General features: G+C 41.1%; 1 protein-coding gene across 1 annotated transcript in view; it reads right to left on the bottom strand.

Annotated features, from left to right (window-relative positions):
* Positions 1 to 11,920, bottom strand: part of zc4h2 (zinc finger, C4H2 domain containing) — a 40,077-nt gene extending 28,157 nt beyond the window's left edge. The window contains exon 1 of the mRNA XM_043704841.1: positions 11,631 to 11,920. Within this exon, the coding sequence (XP_043560776.1) occupies positions 11,631 to 11,683 (53 nt within the window). The 5' untranslated portion in view covers positions 11,684 to 11,920. The remainder of the gene's footprint in view (positions 1 to 11,630) is intronic.
* Between the last annotated feature and the right edge of the window lie 4,104 nt (positions 11,921 to 16,024).

Raw genomic sequence — 16,024 nt, 5'->3', positions numbered from 1 at the left:
TTGGATGAGAATTTAGGAGACATGATTAGTAAGTTTGTGGAGGACACCATCATTGGTGGTAGAGTGGACAAAGAAGAAGGTTATCTAAGATTACAAAGATGTTAATCAATTGGGTCAATGGCCGAATAGTGCCAGATGGAGTTTAATTTAGATAAATGCAAGGTATTACATTTTAGTAAAACAAACAAGTGCAGGACTTATACAATTATAAGTAGGGCCTGGATAGCATTGTAAAAGAGAGAGACCCACGGGTCCAGAGATATAATTCTTTGAAATTCGCATCACATATAGACAGAGTGGTTAAGAAGGCATTCCGCATTTTTGCCTTCATTGCTCAGACCTTTAGGTACAGAACTTTCCCTTCTCACCTTAAACCTATACTGTCTAGTTTTGGACTCCCCAAGCCTGGGGAAAGAACCTTAACTATTCACCCTATCCAGGCCCCTCATGATTTTCTAATCTTCTATAAAGTCACCTCTCAGCTTCCAACAACTCCAAGGAAAATAGCCCCAGCCTGTTCAGCCTCTCCCTATAGCTCAAATCCTCCAAGCCTGGCAACATCCTTGTAAATCTTTTCTGAGCTCTTTCAAGTTTAACGACATTGCTCCTATTGGACAACACCAGAATTGAACGCAGTATTCCAAAATATAGAGGGTTATAAAATAATGAGCATAGATAAGATGAATGATAGATTTTTTTCCCTACGACAGGGGATTTTAAGACTAGGGGGCATAATTTTAAGATGAGAGGAGGAAAGTTTTAAAAAGACATGAAGGACAATTTTTCTTTACATAAAAACAGTGGTTCATGTGTGGAATGACCTACCAGAGGAAGTGGTAGATGTGGGTACAGTTACAATGTTTAAAAGACATTTAGATAAATACATGAACAAGTTATGGACCAAGAGCAGGCAGGTGGGACTAGTTTAGTTTGGGATTATGGTCAGTGTTGACTGGTTGGACTAAGGTCTGTCTCTGTCCCCTATGACTCTATGACTCTATAAATGAAATATTTTTGAGGCCACTCATAGTCATGTGTTAAGGAACTAGAAGGTTTTGTCTGTCAGCAATAGGGTAGGATGGGGAAGCCTGCAACAGAAGAACTTAAGAAATAACTTGGTAGCCTGTCTTATATCACCCATTTCTTTTTCCCCCCTCTACATTAAAATAAACTGAATGAAATTCAAGAGATCAACTAGCATATAGCATTTAATAGCATCAAGAGAACACAAACATTAACTTACAACAGATCTGGCCCAACTACAACACCTGTCTACCTTCATCAGAAGGAGCAAGCCTCAGGAACCATGTGAAGCATGGTCACATGATACAGGTAGCAGAGAGCTTCTAGTAGTTTGGAACTAAACCCCAAAGAAAGGCAAGAATAAGGCACACCATTTTACTACCAGGACATGACAGGGATGGATGGAGAGAGAAGGGAGAGGTTAATGAGAATAAAACCAAGGGCTAAACATTGACAAAACAATGAATGCAGATTATACACAATGCCAGAACTTTGAACAGAAGAACCCAAGTACTTTCTTTCATTTCATATAGATTTGTATCCTTATTTCCCAGGGATTTATTTTAAGTAATTCTGGCGTTGCACCAGAACAGATGCAAATAATTTGCATTATTCTTCATTATATTTTTATTACAACTAGTCCATGTTCAATCTGGCACAGACTCAGTCTCTTGACATCTTTATTTTCTTTTTGATGTGTCTAATGATCTGTAGACTAGTTCTGCTTTCAATTTACTTTAATACAGGCCAAGAAGAATAACTCACAATAATCTTGCTGGAAAAATTCTCCTCCTATGGATTAATGTCTACGAAAAGTCAGAGATTTCATTGGAAAAACTATATTAAAACGAGTATTTAATAGCATCAAGAGATATTGATCATGAACAGTCTCTTAAAGCAGGATGTAATTGATAGGAGAATATTCAGCAAAGATATATCCAACAATAGAAGTAGGTTAAAAAGACTCACCAAATAATACTCATTTTTTCACTGCTCTGAAAATTGCTTATTCTTCTTTAAACATGACGCTAGTAATCACTGTAGAGAGTTGGGACTTGGCTATCGAGCATCTTTCAGCGCATTGGTAAAATCAGAGATTTGTCATGAGTATGCCATAGTATTCCTTTCATACTACAATTAAAAGCTGTTCCTGTCCTTGCCCAAATCCATATGTTTCCCTTCTCTGAACACATGTTGCCTATGGTTTTCTGGATCAATACATTGAAGAACAAGCCATCTGAGACTGGGTATTGTGTAATGCAAAGGGAATAATTGGCAATCTAGCACTGCGGAGAGTGACCATAATATGATAGAATTCCTCATTAAGGTAGAGAATAACATAGATAATTCTGAGACTAGGATCCTGTATTTAAATAAAGAAAATTACAAAAGGTATGAGGAGTGTATTGGCTATGTTACACTGAGGAACATTATTGAAAAGGGACAATAAGGGATCAACAATGGAAAATATTTTTAAAGTGTGCATGGATGACAATTTTTCATTCCTATCTGGCACAAAATCAAACAAGAAAGATGGTCCAGCTATGGCTAACAAGGGAAATTAGGAATAATATTCAATCCAAGAAAGGGCCATACAAATTGGCCAAAAAAAATCATCAGACCTGAAGGTATGGGGCAGTTTGATTTACACAAAGGAAGACAAAGTGAAAGATTAAGAAGGGGTGAATAAAGGTACGAGAGTAAGCTTGGGGGACATTGCAATCTGATTGCAAAAGCTTCTGCAGGTACATGAAGAGAAAAACGTTAGTGAAGACAAATGTCTCATGGTCAGAAAAGGGGGAATTATAATGGGAAACAAAGACATGGTAAACTAATTAAATATGTTTCTTGGTTCTGGCATCACAAAAGACGACACAAATACATCTCAAAAATATTAGGGAACATAGAGTCAAGTGAGATAGAGGAACTGAAGGAAATTAGTATTAGTAGGGAAATTGTTGGGATTAAAGTCTGTTAAATCACCAGGCCCTAATAATCTACATCCCAGAATGCCTTAACAAGTGTCCCTAGAAATATTGGGTGCAACGGTTGTTATCTTTCAAAGTTCTGTAATGCTGAAACAGTTCTTGCGGATTGGAGGATTGCGAACATAATCCCACTGTTTAAAGAAAAGGTAAAGAGAAAATAGGGAATTACCAGCTGGTTAGCCTGACGTCAGTCAGCAGTGGAGAAAATTCTTGAGTCCATTTTAAACTGTTTAATAGCCCAGCCCTTGGAAAACAGTAACAAGATCAGACAGAGACCGCATAGATTTATGAAAGAAAAATCATGCTTCACAAATCTACTGGAATGTTTCAAAGATATAACCAATAGAGTTGACAGGAGGGGCCAGTGGACGTGGTTTGCTTGGATTCTCAGAAGGTTTTCAATGAGATCCCATGTAAGAGATTAGCATGTAAAATTAAAGACCATGGGGTTACAGGCAGTGAACCATCATGGATAGAGAACTGGCTGGCATTCAGGGGAAATAAACATAGGAATAAATGGGTCTTTTCTGAGTGGTTGACAGTAAATACTGAGTTACCGCAGGGATCAGTGCTTGCACCCCAGCTATTCATAATATATATTAATAATTGATATGAATGAGCTAAATTTAATATCTCCAAGTTTATAGATGGCACAAAGCTGAATGGGAGGCTGAACCGTGAGGAGGATACAGAGATATTTCAGTGTGACTTGGACAAGCTGAGTGAATGCACAAATGCAGAAGAAGTATAATGTGAATAAAGTCACGTTTGTCCACCTTGTTAGCAAAAACAGGAAGGCAGATTGTAACTTTGATGGCAATAGATTGTGTAAAAGGGGTAGAGAGCTGAGTAGCCTTGTGTACCAATTGCTGACAGTAAGCATTTAAAGGGATGTTTTGCTGCAATTGTACAGGGCCTTGGTGAGACCACAGCTGGATTACAATTTGCAGTTTTGGTCTCCTCATTTGAGGAGCAATATTCTGGCTGTGGATGAAGTGCAATGAAGTTTACCAGGCTGATTGCTAAGATGGCAGGACAAACATATGAAGAGAGTTGGACTGGTTAGGACTTTTTTCACTGGAGGCTAGAAGAACGCAAGAGACATCTCATAGATACCTATAAAACTGAAACAGGACAAGCCACCGTAAATGCAGAAAAGATGTTCTCAATGCCCAGGAAATCCACAGTTTAAGGACATGAGGTGAGCCATTTGGAACAAAGATGAGGATCATCCAGAGAGTGGTGAGCCTGCAGAATTCTCTGTCACAGAAAGTGATTAAGGCCACAACTTTGAATATTTTCAAGAAAGAATTAAGGCTAAAAGGGATCATAAGGTATGCAAGAGAAAGCAGGAATAGGTACTGTGTTGGATTCCTGAAGAAGGGCTTATGCCCGAAACGTCGATTCTCCTGTTCCCTGGATGCTGCCTGACATGCTGCGCTTTTCCAGCAACACATTTTCAGCTCTGATCTCCAGCATCTGCAGACCTCACTTTCTCCACTGTGTTGGATAACCAACTATGCTCCAAGTGTTTTATTGTTCTATGCGACCCCTATCCTGATCATTCAGTCCTAATCCCATAAGTCTGCTGGTGACCCAATTTCTGCTCCTGGCTTTCATTCCAGCCAGTCTTGCAAATAGTTCACTGTTCAGGTATTGTCCAAATGGTTTATATGTGATTAAAACAAAAGCTACAAAACATTGGAAACAATTCTTTGGCTATTAAATGTTAGAAATGCCTGTAACAAGTTTCCTCCCATAAAACTACTTTCTGTCTGGAGCTCTGGGGTGTTGTACTTTTCATGTGGCTCCTGTGGAACTAAAAGGACTACTGTAACTTGGCAAAATAATTTACAAATACCAACCATGAAGCACAAAATACCAAAGGAAAATATGAGTTCATTTAAGTTATAAATTTAAGCTGTGATTAACATCCTGAGTTCACAGTACTGTATGGTTGGAAGAATCTTTTAAATTGCTGAGAGTGGAGTTCTTTATACCAAGGATGCATTTAGAACAGTCGCCTCCAACATTTTTAAGCTCTAGATCACTTTCTGAATTTAAATGCAACCCAGTATCCACAGAAGGAAATATAATGTAAACAGCTTGTTTTCCAATTTACATAACATGAAAACTAAGTATATACAATTATTAATTTTGTCCTCTAATCACAGTGTGCAAATAGAATTCAATCTGGATAAATGTGTGATGATGCACTTGGTCAGGACAAACAAAGCAAGAGAATGCATGATGAACAGTAGGATCCTGGGTAGCACCAAGGATCAGAGGCACCTGGGTGTGCATGTCCACCAGTCCCTTAAAGGTAGGAGGAAAGGTAGATAATGTAATTAAGAAGGCATAAGGGATACTTGCCTTTATTAGCCAAGGCATAGAGCTTAAGATAAGGGAAGTTCTGCTGATTGGTTATGTAAGTGTTGGTTGGCCACAGCCAGAGTATTTTGTACAGTTCTGGAATCCATATTACAGAAGGCATGTGATTTACCAGGATTTACCAGGATGTTGCCTGGTCTAGAAAGTTTTAGTTGTGAGGTGACTGGAGTTGGAGCAGGGGAGACTGAGGGGGAACATGTATAAAGTTATGGGGTCATGAATAGGGTAGATAGGAAGAGACTGTTACACCTTTTTGGAGGGTCAAATAACTGGGGGCCATAGAGTTAAGTTGAGGGGCAGGAGATTTAGAGGGGATGTAAGGAAAGCATTTTTTTACTGACAGTGTGGTAGGAAACTGGAATTCACTGTCTGAAAGGGTGGTAGGCAGACACCCTCACAATATTTAAGAAGTACTTCGATATGAACCAAGTTATACAAGGCTAGGCCAATTGTTGGAAAATAGGGTTAGAATAGCTAGAATCAATGCGTCAAAAGGTTCACAGAGAACAGGCGGAGGAGCAGGACTAGTTGAGCTGCTCTTGCAAAGAGGTTGCATGGAAATGATGGGCTGAATAGCCTCCAATTAGCTTCACATCAGTTCCTGGTATATTTCAACTTCATTTGTTTGTATTAACAACACAAAAAGGTGCATTACTCTGCAATGATAGTCCATCTGGACCAAACTGAAACATGCTACAACAAGCTGTCAAAGCCTCTTAAGAGCATGCACATTGCCCTAGTCTGCAATTGGCAGTAATGTCTGGAACAGGAAGTCAAAGCAGCAGTGTACCAACCAGATCGCCAACCACTACAGGCAGAACCTTGGAGCAGCCAAGTAGCTTAGAAGAAGCATTGCTCACAAGGTACTTTGATGCTACCCTTGAGCATTGTAATGGACATGAGTCAACTTAGCCTGCCCTAAGCCATAACAGAATAATCATAATAATAATAATGAAAGACGTTATTGGCTTAGCAGAATTTGACGTCAGAGTTGGTGAACTTGTCATGCCAAGGGATGTCAAAGATACACCTTAGACAGTGAAAGAGGTATCTGTTCAGCTGCTTTTCCTGCCTAGTACTTGCTGTCCAGGTCCCACCATCGTAAAGAATTGCACTGAGTACAAGTTTGCAGACTTGTATTTTGTTTTCAGTCAGACTGCATTCCATCAGTCATGGTTGGATGTGACAGCTACAGCATTTTTATGAAGTGTGAATCTCAGCATCAAGTGACAGTTGCTGGTGAGCGTGGGATCTAGATATGTGAATCTACCAACAACCTCCAGCATTACACGATCACACTGTCACTGTTGATGGGTGGCAGCATCCTGAACCATATCATGTATGGGACCAAAAACTGATCACAATATTCCAAATGTGGTCTGACCAAAGGTTTATACAACTTCAACAGTACATCCCTGCTCCATATTCCAGCTCTCTCAAAACATGCAGTGGGCTAACTTGTTCATAACATTTCTCTTGCTGCTGTAAGACTGAGAAGATCATTTCAATTACAGGCCTTCCAGTTCTGATACTACACTGAGATTTGGGGTAGATGCATTAGAGTCATAGAGTCATAGAAATATACAGACTCTTCGGTCCAACCCGTCCATGCCGACCAGACATCCCTACCCAATCTAGTCCCACCTGCCAGCACCCGGCACATATCCCTCCAAACCCTTCCTATTCATATACCCATCCAAATGCCTTTTAAATGTTGCAATTGTACCAGCTACCACCACATCCTCTGGCAGCTCATTCCAAACACGTACCACCCGCTGCGTGAAAAAGTTGCCACTTCGGTCTCTTTTACATCTTTCCTCTCTCACCCTAAACCTATGCCCTCTAGTTCTGCACTCCCTGACCCCAGGGAAAACACTTTGCCTATTTATCCTATCCATGCCCCTCATAATTTTGTAAACCTCTATAAGGTCACCCCTCAGCCTCCAAAGCTCCAGGGAAAACAGCCCCAGCCTGTTCAGCCTCTCCCTGTAGCTCAAATCCTCCAACCGTGGCAACATCCTTGTAAATCTTTTCTCAACACTCCCTAGGACCTTACCATTAAGTGTATAAGTCCTGCTAAGATTTGCTTTCCCAAAATGCAGCACCTTGCATTTATCTGAATTAAACTCCATCTGCCAATTCTCAGCCCATTGGCCCATCTGGTCCAGATCCTGTTGTAATCTGAGGTAACCCTCTTCGCTGTCCACTACACCACCAATTTTGGTGTCATCTGCAAACTTACTAACTGTACCTCTTATGCTCGCATCCAAATCATTTCTGGAAATGACAAAAAGTAGAGGGCCCAGGAACGATCCTTGTGGCACTCCACTGGTCACAGGCCTCCAGTCTGAAAAACAACCCTCCACCACCCTCTGTCTTCTACCTTTAAGCCAGTTCTGTAACCAAATGGCTAATTCTCCCTATTTTCCATGAGATTAAGCCAGGCTTTGCAGTGTGACAAGGCAAATATGAGCAAATGCTTTTCCCACAATGTCCAACAAGACAATATATTGATCGCTGTTGCAAATTGCCGTGGATGTTCATCTTCTTTCACAAGGTGACATGTTTGCATCACATGTAATTCTGGAGTGGTCAAACAGAAATGTTTGGACAGATATTGCATGTGTGTCAGGTTCCCAGGCTTGATGATTTCAGGCTGTGTTGTAGCAGCAGCAGCAGTACCTGGATCATTGTCCATAGTAAACTGATAAAAAGCTTTACTAGCTCTTTTCGTGTAGTTTCAAAATCCAGCCCCGCCAATACTTCCTCAGTGACTGTGTCTTCCTTAAAATAAAATACAAAGCAGTGTTCCTCTAATTTCTCTATCTGTATACAATATTCAGTGATGACTTAAGACTATAAGATCATGAGGCATAGAACCAGTCGGATTCTGACAGGGTCACTCAGCTCCTGACCTCGTTACGGCCTTGGTACCAACATGGATAAAAGAACTAAATTCCAGAGGTGAAGCAGGAGTGACAGCCCTAGACATCATAAGGCTGCATTCGACCAAGTGTAGCATCAAGGAGCCCTAGTAAAACTGAAATCAGTAGGTATCAGGGCAAACTCTCTGCTGGTTGGAGTCATACCTGGCAGATAGGAAGATGGTAATGGTGGTTGGAGGTCAGTCATCCCAGCTCCAGGACATCTCTACAGGAGTTTCTCAGGGTAGTGTCCTCGGCCCAACCATCTTCAGCTGCTTCATAAATGACCTTCCCTCCATCATGTCAGAGTAGAGATGTTCACCAATGATAGCACAATGTTCAGCACCATTCATGACACCTCAGACACTGAAGCAGCTCATGTTCAAATGCAACAACATGTGGACAATATCCAGGCCTGGTCTGACAAGTGGTAAATTACATCCGGGCAGTCCAAAATTTAAGAAATGATATCACCAGCGAGCAACAATCTAATTTCCACTCCTTGATATTCAATGGAGTTACCATCATGGAGTCTCCCACTACCAACATACTCAGGGTTACAATTAATGAGAAACTTAACTGGACTTGCCACATAAATACAGTGGTTACAGCAGCAGGTCAGAGGCTAGGGACACTGTGGTGAGTAACTAACCTCCCAAGTGCTCAAAGCTTGTCCATTATCAACAAGCCACAAGTCGAGAGTGTGTAATGGAATACTCCCCACTTGCCTGGATGAGTACAGTTCCAACAACACTCAAGAAGCTTGACACCATTTGGGACTTTATTAAAAGTCACTTTTAATGCATTCAGAGACTTCTCGCTCTAATCACTCATTATTAAGGAGAACAAACTACTTAACTTCAATGACAGATTTCATCAGAGGTGTGAGTTTTGAACCAGTTTATTTCTGCTCTTGCTTCCCATATTTTGAGAGTGTGGTATTATATAGTGTTTTGAAACAGGTTTCTTTCCATTTCACTTCTGCACTCTGTTTGGGGATGCCAGAGAGTACCTGATCTGTTAAACCAAGGCATAGTTTCTTTTTAAGTGGACAGGCAGTACAGTTGGTGTTGATATGAGGATTCCATTTCTGCTTTGATGAAACATCTTCAGGTGTTGCGCCCTAATCCTGGTTCACAATGAGTGATCTGTATCACTGTCAGTTCTGCGGTAGCCCCATGTGTTAAAAATTTTGTTGAAAATCAAATCTGGTGGAAATCAGTTCCAACTGGTGACAATGCCTAAATTTTGGATCTTTCTATGACACCCTGTGGCATGATTTGTTCTAAAAGAGGGTGCTGGTTTTACAAAGCTCATCATGTGTGCAAAATGCAAGTAGTTTCTGTACACTTTCAGTTATCTTTCCAAACCATAATATCCAAGGTCAGTGTGCCATACCTTACAGTCCATGCCCACTCTTGTACTGATATCCCCCAGTAGTTAGAGATGTTCTTATGTAGCACGGTGCTGATGTCAATGTCAAATTCCACAAAACTGGTCTTTCACCTCTATCATATAGTGCAGTGCAGAGATTTGGACCATAGGTACAAATAAGAAGCTAATTTACCCTGTTTGAGTTGAAAAGCAGATGGAGAGTACACACTCTGAACTATTTGTGGAGGGTTGTACCAAATATTAACAAATGTCTTACCTCATAGCCTTTGCCTTGTTCACATGTTTCCCTTGAACTCTTTCTCTATCAGATGAACGTGCAATGTTTTTCTTTCAATGATCCACTCTCAAGAGCCTGGCCTCTTGTACAGAAGCTATGTCAAGATTCAGCCTATCTACTTCTGTCATTGTTCTACAGTGAAACTAGAAGCTTGGGCAAAAATTATGGAGACTCAATGCTGCCCAAACATCAGATCTTCCGTCTCTGCCTCCAAGCTGCCACTTTTGGAATATTGTGTGCAATTCTGGTCTCCTTCCTATTGGAAAGATGTTGTGAAACTTGAAAGGCTTCAGAAAAGATTTACATGGATGTTGCCAGGGTTGCAGGATTTGAGCTTTAGGGAGAGGCTGAACAGGCTGGGGCTGTTTTCCCTGGAGCATCAGAGGCTGAGGGGTGACCTTATAGAGGTTTATAAAATCATGAGGGGCACGGATAGGATAAATAGACAAAGTCTCTTTCCTGGGGTGGGGGAGTCCAGAACTAGAGGGCATAAGTTTAGGATGAGAGGGAAAAGATATAAAAGAAATCTCGGGGCAATTTTTTTCATGCAGAGGGTGGTACGTATATGGAGTGAGCTGCCAGAGGAAGTGGTGGAGGCTAGTACAATTGCAACATTTAAAAGGCATCTGGATGGGTATATGAATAGGAAGGTTTTGAAGGGGTATGGGTCAGCTGCTGGCAGGTGATACTAGACTGGGTAGGGATATCTGGTCGGCATAGACAGATTGGACCGAAGGGTCTGTTTCCGTGCTGTACATCTCTAAGACTCTATGACTCTAAATGCAAAGTTAAACAATACATTTAACATTGGACCGATTGCAGGAGTTGCCATAAAGATGACAGATTTGGACAGCAGTTCTTCTTTGGGCTCCTCTCCACAGCGCTCAGGGTTTACTCCCTGACCCTTCAACTATGGACATCAGCTGCATTTATACAGCATCAGACAAACCTACATTTAAAAGACTGAAAACTCAACATCTCCCGTTTCACAACAGGCTCTCCGATAACAACATCAATGAACAGCCTAGTAAGGCCTGACAACTTTGCTCGTTCTATTTGAAAACCACGCAGGGCGCAATTTGTGAAAAGTTTAAGGCAATTTCTAAGTCTGGGGCAAGAGTACATCACCAGGGATGACCCTCTCGAATGGAAAAGGCTTTTCGATAACAAGCACTTTTTAAAAAATGAATCTGCAGCGTATTTAGTTTCTGAATCCGTATTGTCTAACGGAATTAGTACGCGGGGCAGGAGTCACAGAGCAGTGCTCAGAGATTCCGGCAGAAAGCACAATTCACCGGCTGCTGTTCATCTGGTCAAACAACTGTCAACATCAGGGAACTCTTTAAAGCTCCGATTAGTGAGCAGCGAAACTGAGGCTTGTTTAAGAGTAAAATCTAAAAAAAAACGCTCACTATTTACTCGGAGTGAAATCTAACAGATGTGTAAATCTATTCTGGCCACAGTGGCGGGGTATATACTGAATAATGTTCACAAGCGTTTTAAAACAGTAAAGTCTAAACTGAATACCACCATTGCAAATAAGGGATAAAGCATCAGCTCACATTTCATTTGGACCACGTTCTCGAAGCTAAAGAAATGCATTGACGATGCACTGAAGTACTTTATCCTTACCTTATTTCCTTAATGCTTTCCAATTTGCACATGATCTCCTGCTCGTCGGTCATATTGCTTCCAGTTGATGTGCAGTCAGAATGTGAAAATGCTAACAAAAGAACTCTGTCTGTGGCTGTTCAATGCATCAGCGAACATGTACAGTGTGCAGGAAGCCGGGAGTTGCAGTCTTTTCCACTGAAAACAGAAAGAAAGCTCTCGAGTATAAACTACCACTCCCGGCAGGCTGTCTATGATTCCTCACTTCCTGTGCTTTAGGACTTCACGCGGAACGTGGGAAAAGCAACCTCTCCTTAAATTAATTGTTGCACTTCAGTTCCAAGATTTATTTAATGACACATCCTTAAAGTGGGACTGATTTGAAGTGAGGCTACTTATTTTGGATTTGGAATGACGGTTTTTTTATATATAAGCAGCGTATAATATAATAAACAAAAAGAACTGCGGATGTTGGAAATCTGAAACAAGCAACAGTGTCGGAGAAACACTAGTCTGGAAGCATCTGGCGAGAGAAAAAAAGAGTTAATGTTTCGGGTTTAGTCACCCTTAGTCAGAAACAGTTTTTAAAAACGGTGTTTCCCATTCTTTGAAAAGCCATCTATATAAAATAATATTTTCTAGTAAGAAAATACTAGACCAGAATTAATGCAGCATCTAGAAAAAGAAATGTACAGATTAAGATTGGAGTGTAGCCATTTCATCTGAAATGTCAACACCCCAACACCTTAACTCATTTATTTAGATGACTGAAGCTTCTATGTAAGCACACATTTGGTTCCCTTGAGGCCTATCTCACTCTTTCCAGTATAAATATTTTCTGTAGTAGTTATTCAATATTAACAGTTTTAATTAGTAAATCTGCAACAGAAGGAGCTGCTAACATGAAGGGAAAATAAATAGTTTGGATCCACACATTAAAAATCCTGACAGTGGAAAATAACATCCTAGGAGTGAAACACCAAAACAAAATGGTATAATGTTCCCACCAAATCCCAAGAATACCCCAGATCCATTTGAAAACATTGGAATTTCTAGGCATGGTCCAGGAAACTCTTTAACTGTAGAGGCGGACTGACCTTAGCCAACAGAAGAGTAATTCAGGATTATTTTATTTAATTATATCATAGAATGCAGCTCACCACCACTACCTTCTCAAGGGCAACTAGGGACAAGTAATAAATGATAGACGCCACCAACACCCACATCCCACAAACAAATAATAAAACTGTGTTCACTTGTTGAATATAGAAATAGCAGTTGGCCATTCAATCACGAGCTATGTTCTGCTGGTCTGTGACCATTTAAGTGCATTGGATACATGTATGGACGAGAATGAAGTAGTGTAGGTTAGATGGGCTTCAGATTGGTTTCACAGGTTGGTGCAACATCGAGGGTCAAAGGGCCTTTACTGTGCTGTAATGTTCTATTTTCTAAATGGGAAAAGGCTTTGAAAATCTGAGGCACAAAGGGATTTGATTGATTAATTTATTTATTGTCACTTGTACCAAAGTACAGTGAAAAGCTTTTGTTTATGAGGAATACAGGCAGATCATAGTAAGCAAGTATGTACAGAACAAAGGATTTAGACAAAGGCATACAAGTTACATTGCACAGGACATACAAGAGAGATCAACATTAGCAAGATCAGCATTATTTGAGGCTAGAGAGTCCATTCAGTAATCTAATAATGGCTGGAAAGAAGCTGTTCCTGAACCTGTTCGTTCATATATTCAGGCTTCTGTATCTTCTGCCTGATGGAAGAGGTTGTAGGAGATCATTACCAGGGTGCGGGGTCTTTGATTATGTTAGCAGCCTTTCTGTGGCAGCAAGCTGTGTAAATAGAGTCCATTTATGGAAGATTGGCTCTATTGATGGCCTGGGCTGTGTACACCACCCTCTGTAGTTTCCAACCATCCTGGGCAGAGCAGTGCCATACCAAAGAGCATGCTTTCAATGATGCATCTGTAGAATTGGTGAGGGTCCTTATGGACAAATTTCCTGAGCTGCCTGAGGAAGAAGAGGCATTGTTGTGCCTTCTTGACTATGGCAACTACACAGGAAGACCAGAAGAGATTGTCTTAACAGTCCTAGTTTCAGATTCTCTTAAGGTTTTGTTTATTTATTTGTGGTAGGTGGGTATTGCTGGCTGGCCAGCATTTTATTGTCCATCCCCTGTTGCCATTGAGAAGTTGGTGGTGAGCTGCCTTCTTGAACCGCTACAGTCCACCTGCCATGGGATTGACCCATGATACCATTAAGGAGGTAATTCCAAGATTTTGACTCAGTGATAGTGAGGGAATGGTAATATAGTTCCAAGTCAGGATGGTGAGTGGTTTGGAGGGGAACTTGAAAGTAGTGATGTTCCCATGCAGATTAACATGCAGATTCAGTTGGCAGTTAGGAAGGCAATTGCAATGGAAATGCAATTCATTTCAGGGGGGTGAGAATACAAGAGTAGAGATGTACCACTGAATCTGCATAAGGTTCTGGACTGACTGCATTTGGAATATTGTGAGCAGTTTTGGGCCCCATATCTAAGGGAGAACATGCTAGCCTTGTAGGAGGTCTGGAGGAGGTTTACAAGAATGATCCCAAGGATGAACAGCTTGTCAAATGAGGAGCAGTTGAGGACTCTGGGTCTGTACTCAATGGAGTTGAGAAAAATGAGTGGGGTTCTGATTGAAACTTACAGAATACTGAGACATGTGTGGAATGTGCTGCCAGAGAAGTGGTGGAGGCTACTACAATTGCAACATTTAAAAGGCATTTGGATGGGTATATGAATAGGAAGGATTTGGAGGGATATGGGTCAGCTGCTGGCAGGTGATACTAGACTGGGTTGGGATATCTGGTCAGCATGAACGGGTTGGACAGCATGGTCTGTTTCTGTGCTGTACATCTCTATGACTCTAATAGAAGCATAAACCATTATTCTTCTGTAGATTGTGCCATCTTTGAAATGTAGCTATATTCCAGTTACTCACAAAGTGCAATGACCAAGCAGAAGATCAATCTTCAAGACAACAAGTCTGAAGCTACAATTTTATGTTTCTTTCAGAGCCGACTGCCATACAATTGATGAAAAACACCTGAATCTCTAACTAAGTACTTTTACATAGTTCACCAAAAACATCTTAACTTTCACTTCAGTAGGTCCTAGTCAGTGAAAAAAGTTCATATTATGGACTTTGTCAAGACACAAACGACTTGATAGCGATGGAACGTTGATTTAGAGGAAGAAGAACAATAGAACAATACAGCGCAGAACAGGCCCTTCAGCCCTCGATGTTGTGCTGACCTGTGAACTAATCTAAGCCCATCCCCCTACACTATACCATCATCATCCATGTGCTTATCCAAGCATTGTATAAATGTCCTTAACGTGGCTGAGTTTACTACATTGGCAGGCAGGGCATTCCACACCCTTACCACTCTCTGAGAAAAGAACCTGCCTCTGACATCTGCCTTAAATTTATCACCCCCCAATTTGTAGTTATGCCCCCTCGTACAAGCTGACGTCATCATCCTAGGAAAAAGAGTCATCATCCTAGGAAAAAGACTTTCACTGTCTACCCTACCTAATCCTTTGATCATCTTGTATGTTTCTATCAAATTCCCTTAGCCTGCTTCTCTCCAATGAGAACAGACCCAAGTTTCACAACCTTTCCTCATCAGACCTTACCCCCAGACCAGGCAACGTCCTGGTAAATCTCCTCTGCACCTTCTCCAATGTTTCCACATCCTTCCTGTAATGGGGTGACCAGAACTGTACACAATATTCCAAGTGCAGCCACACTAGCATTTTGTATAGTCACAGCATGACATTACGGCTGCAGAACTCAATCCCTCCACCAATACACCTAACACACCGTATGTTTTCTTAACAGCACTATAAACCTGGGTGACAACTTTCAGGGATCTCCAAGATCTCTCTGCACATCCACACCACCAAGAATCTTTCCATTGACCCAGTACTCTGTCTTCCTGTTATTCTTCCCAAAGTGAATCACCTCACATTTATCTGCATTGAACTCCATTTACCACCTCTCAGCCCAATTCTGCAGTTTATCCAAGTCCCCCTGCAACCTGCAACATTCTTCCACACTGTCCAATACTCCACCGATTTTAGTGTCATCTGCAAACTTACTGACCCATCCACCTATGCCTGCATCTAAGTTATTTATAAAAATGACAAATAGCAGTGATCCCAAAACAGATCCTTATGCTAGTAACCAGACTCCAGGCTGAATATTTTCCATCAACCACTGCAGAAAGCCAGTTCCTAGTCCAAACTGCTAAATTACCCTCAATCCCATGCCTGAATTTTCTCCAACAACCTACCATGTGGAACCTTATCAAAGGCTTTACTGAAGTTCATGTACACCACGTCAACT

The sequence above is a fragment of the Chiloscyllium plagiosum genome, chromosome 15 (assembly GCF_004010195.1).
Source record: "Chiloscyllium plagiosum isolate BGI_BamShark_2017 chromosome 15, ASM401019v2, whole genome shotgun sequence".
NCBI classification, from domain to species: domain Eukaryota; kingdom Metazoa; phylum Chordata; class Chondrichthyes; order Orectolobiformes; family Hemiscylliidae; genus Chiloscyllium; species Chiloscyllium plagiosum.
This window is presented reverse-complemented; position numbering and strand designations above follow the sequence as displayed.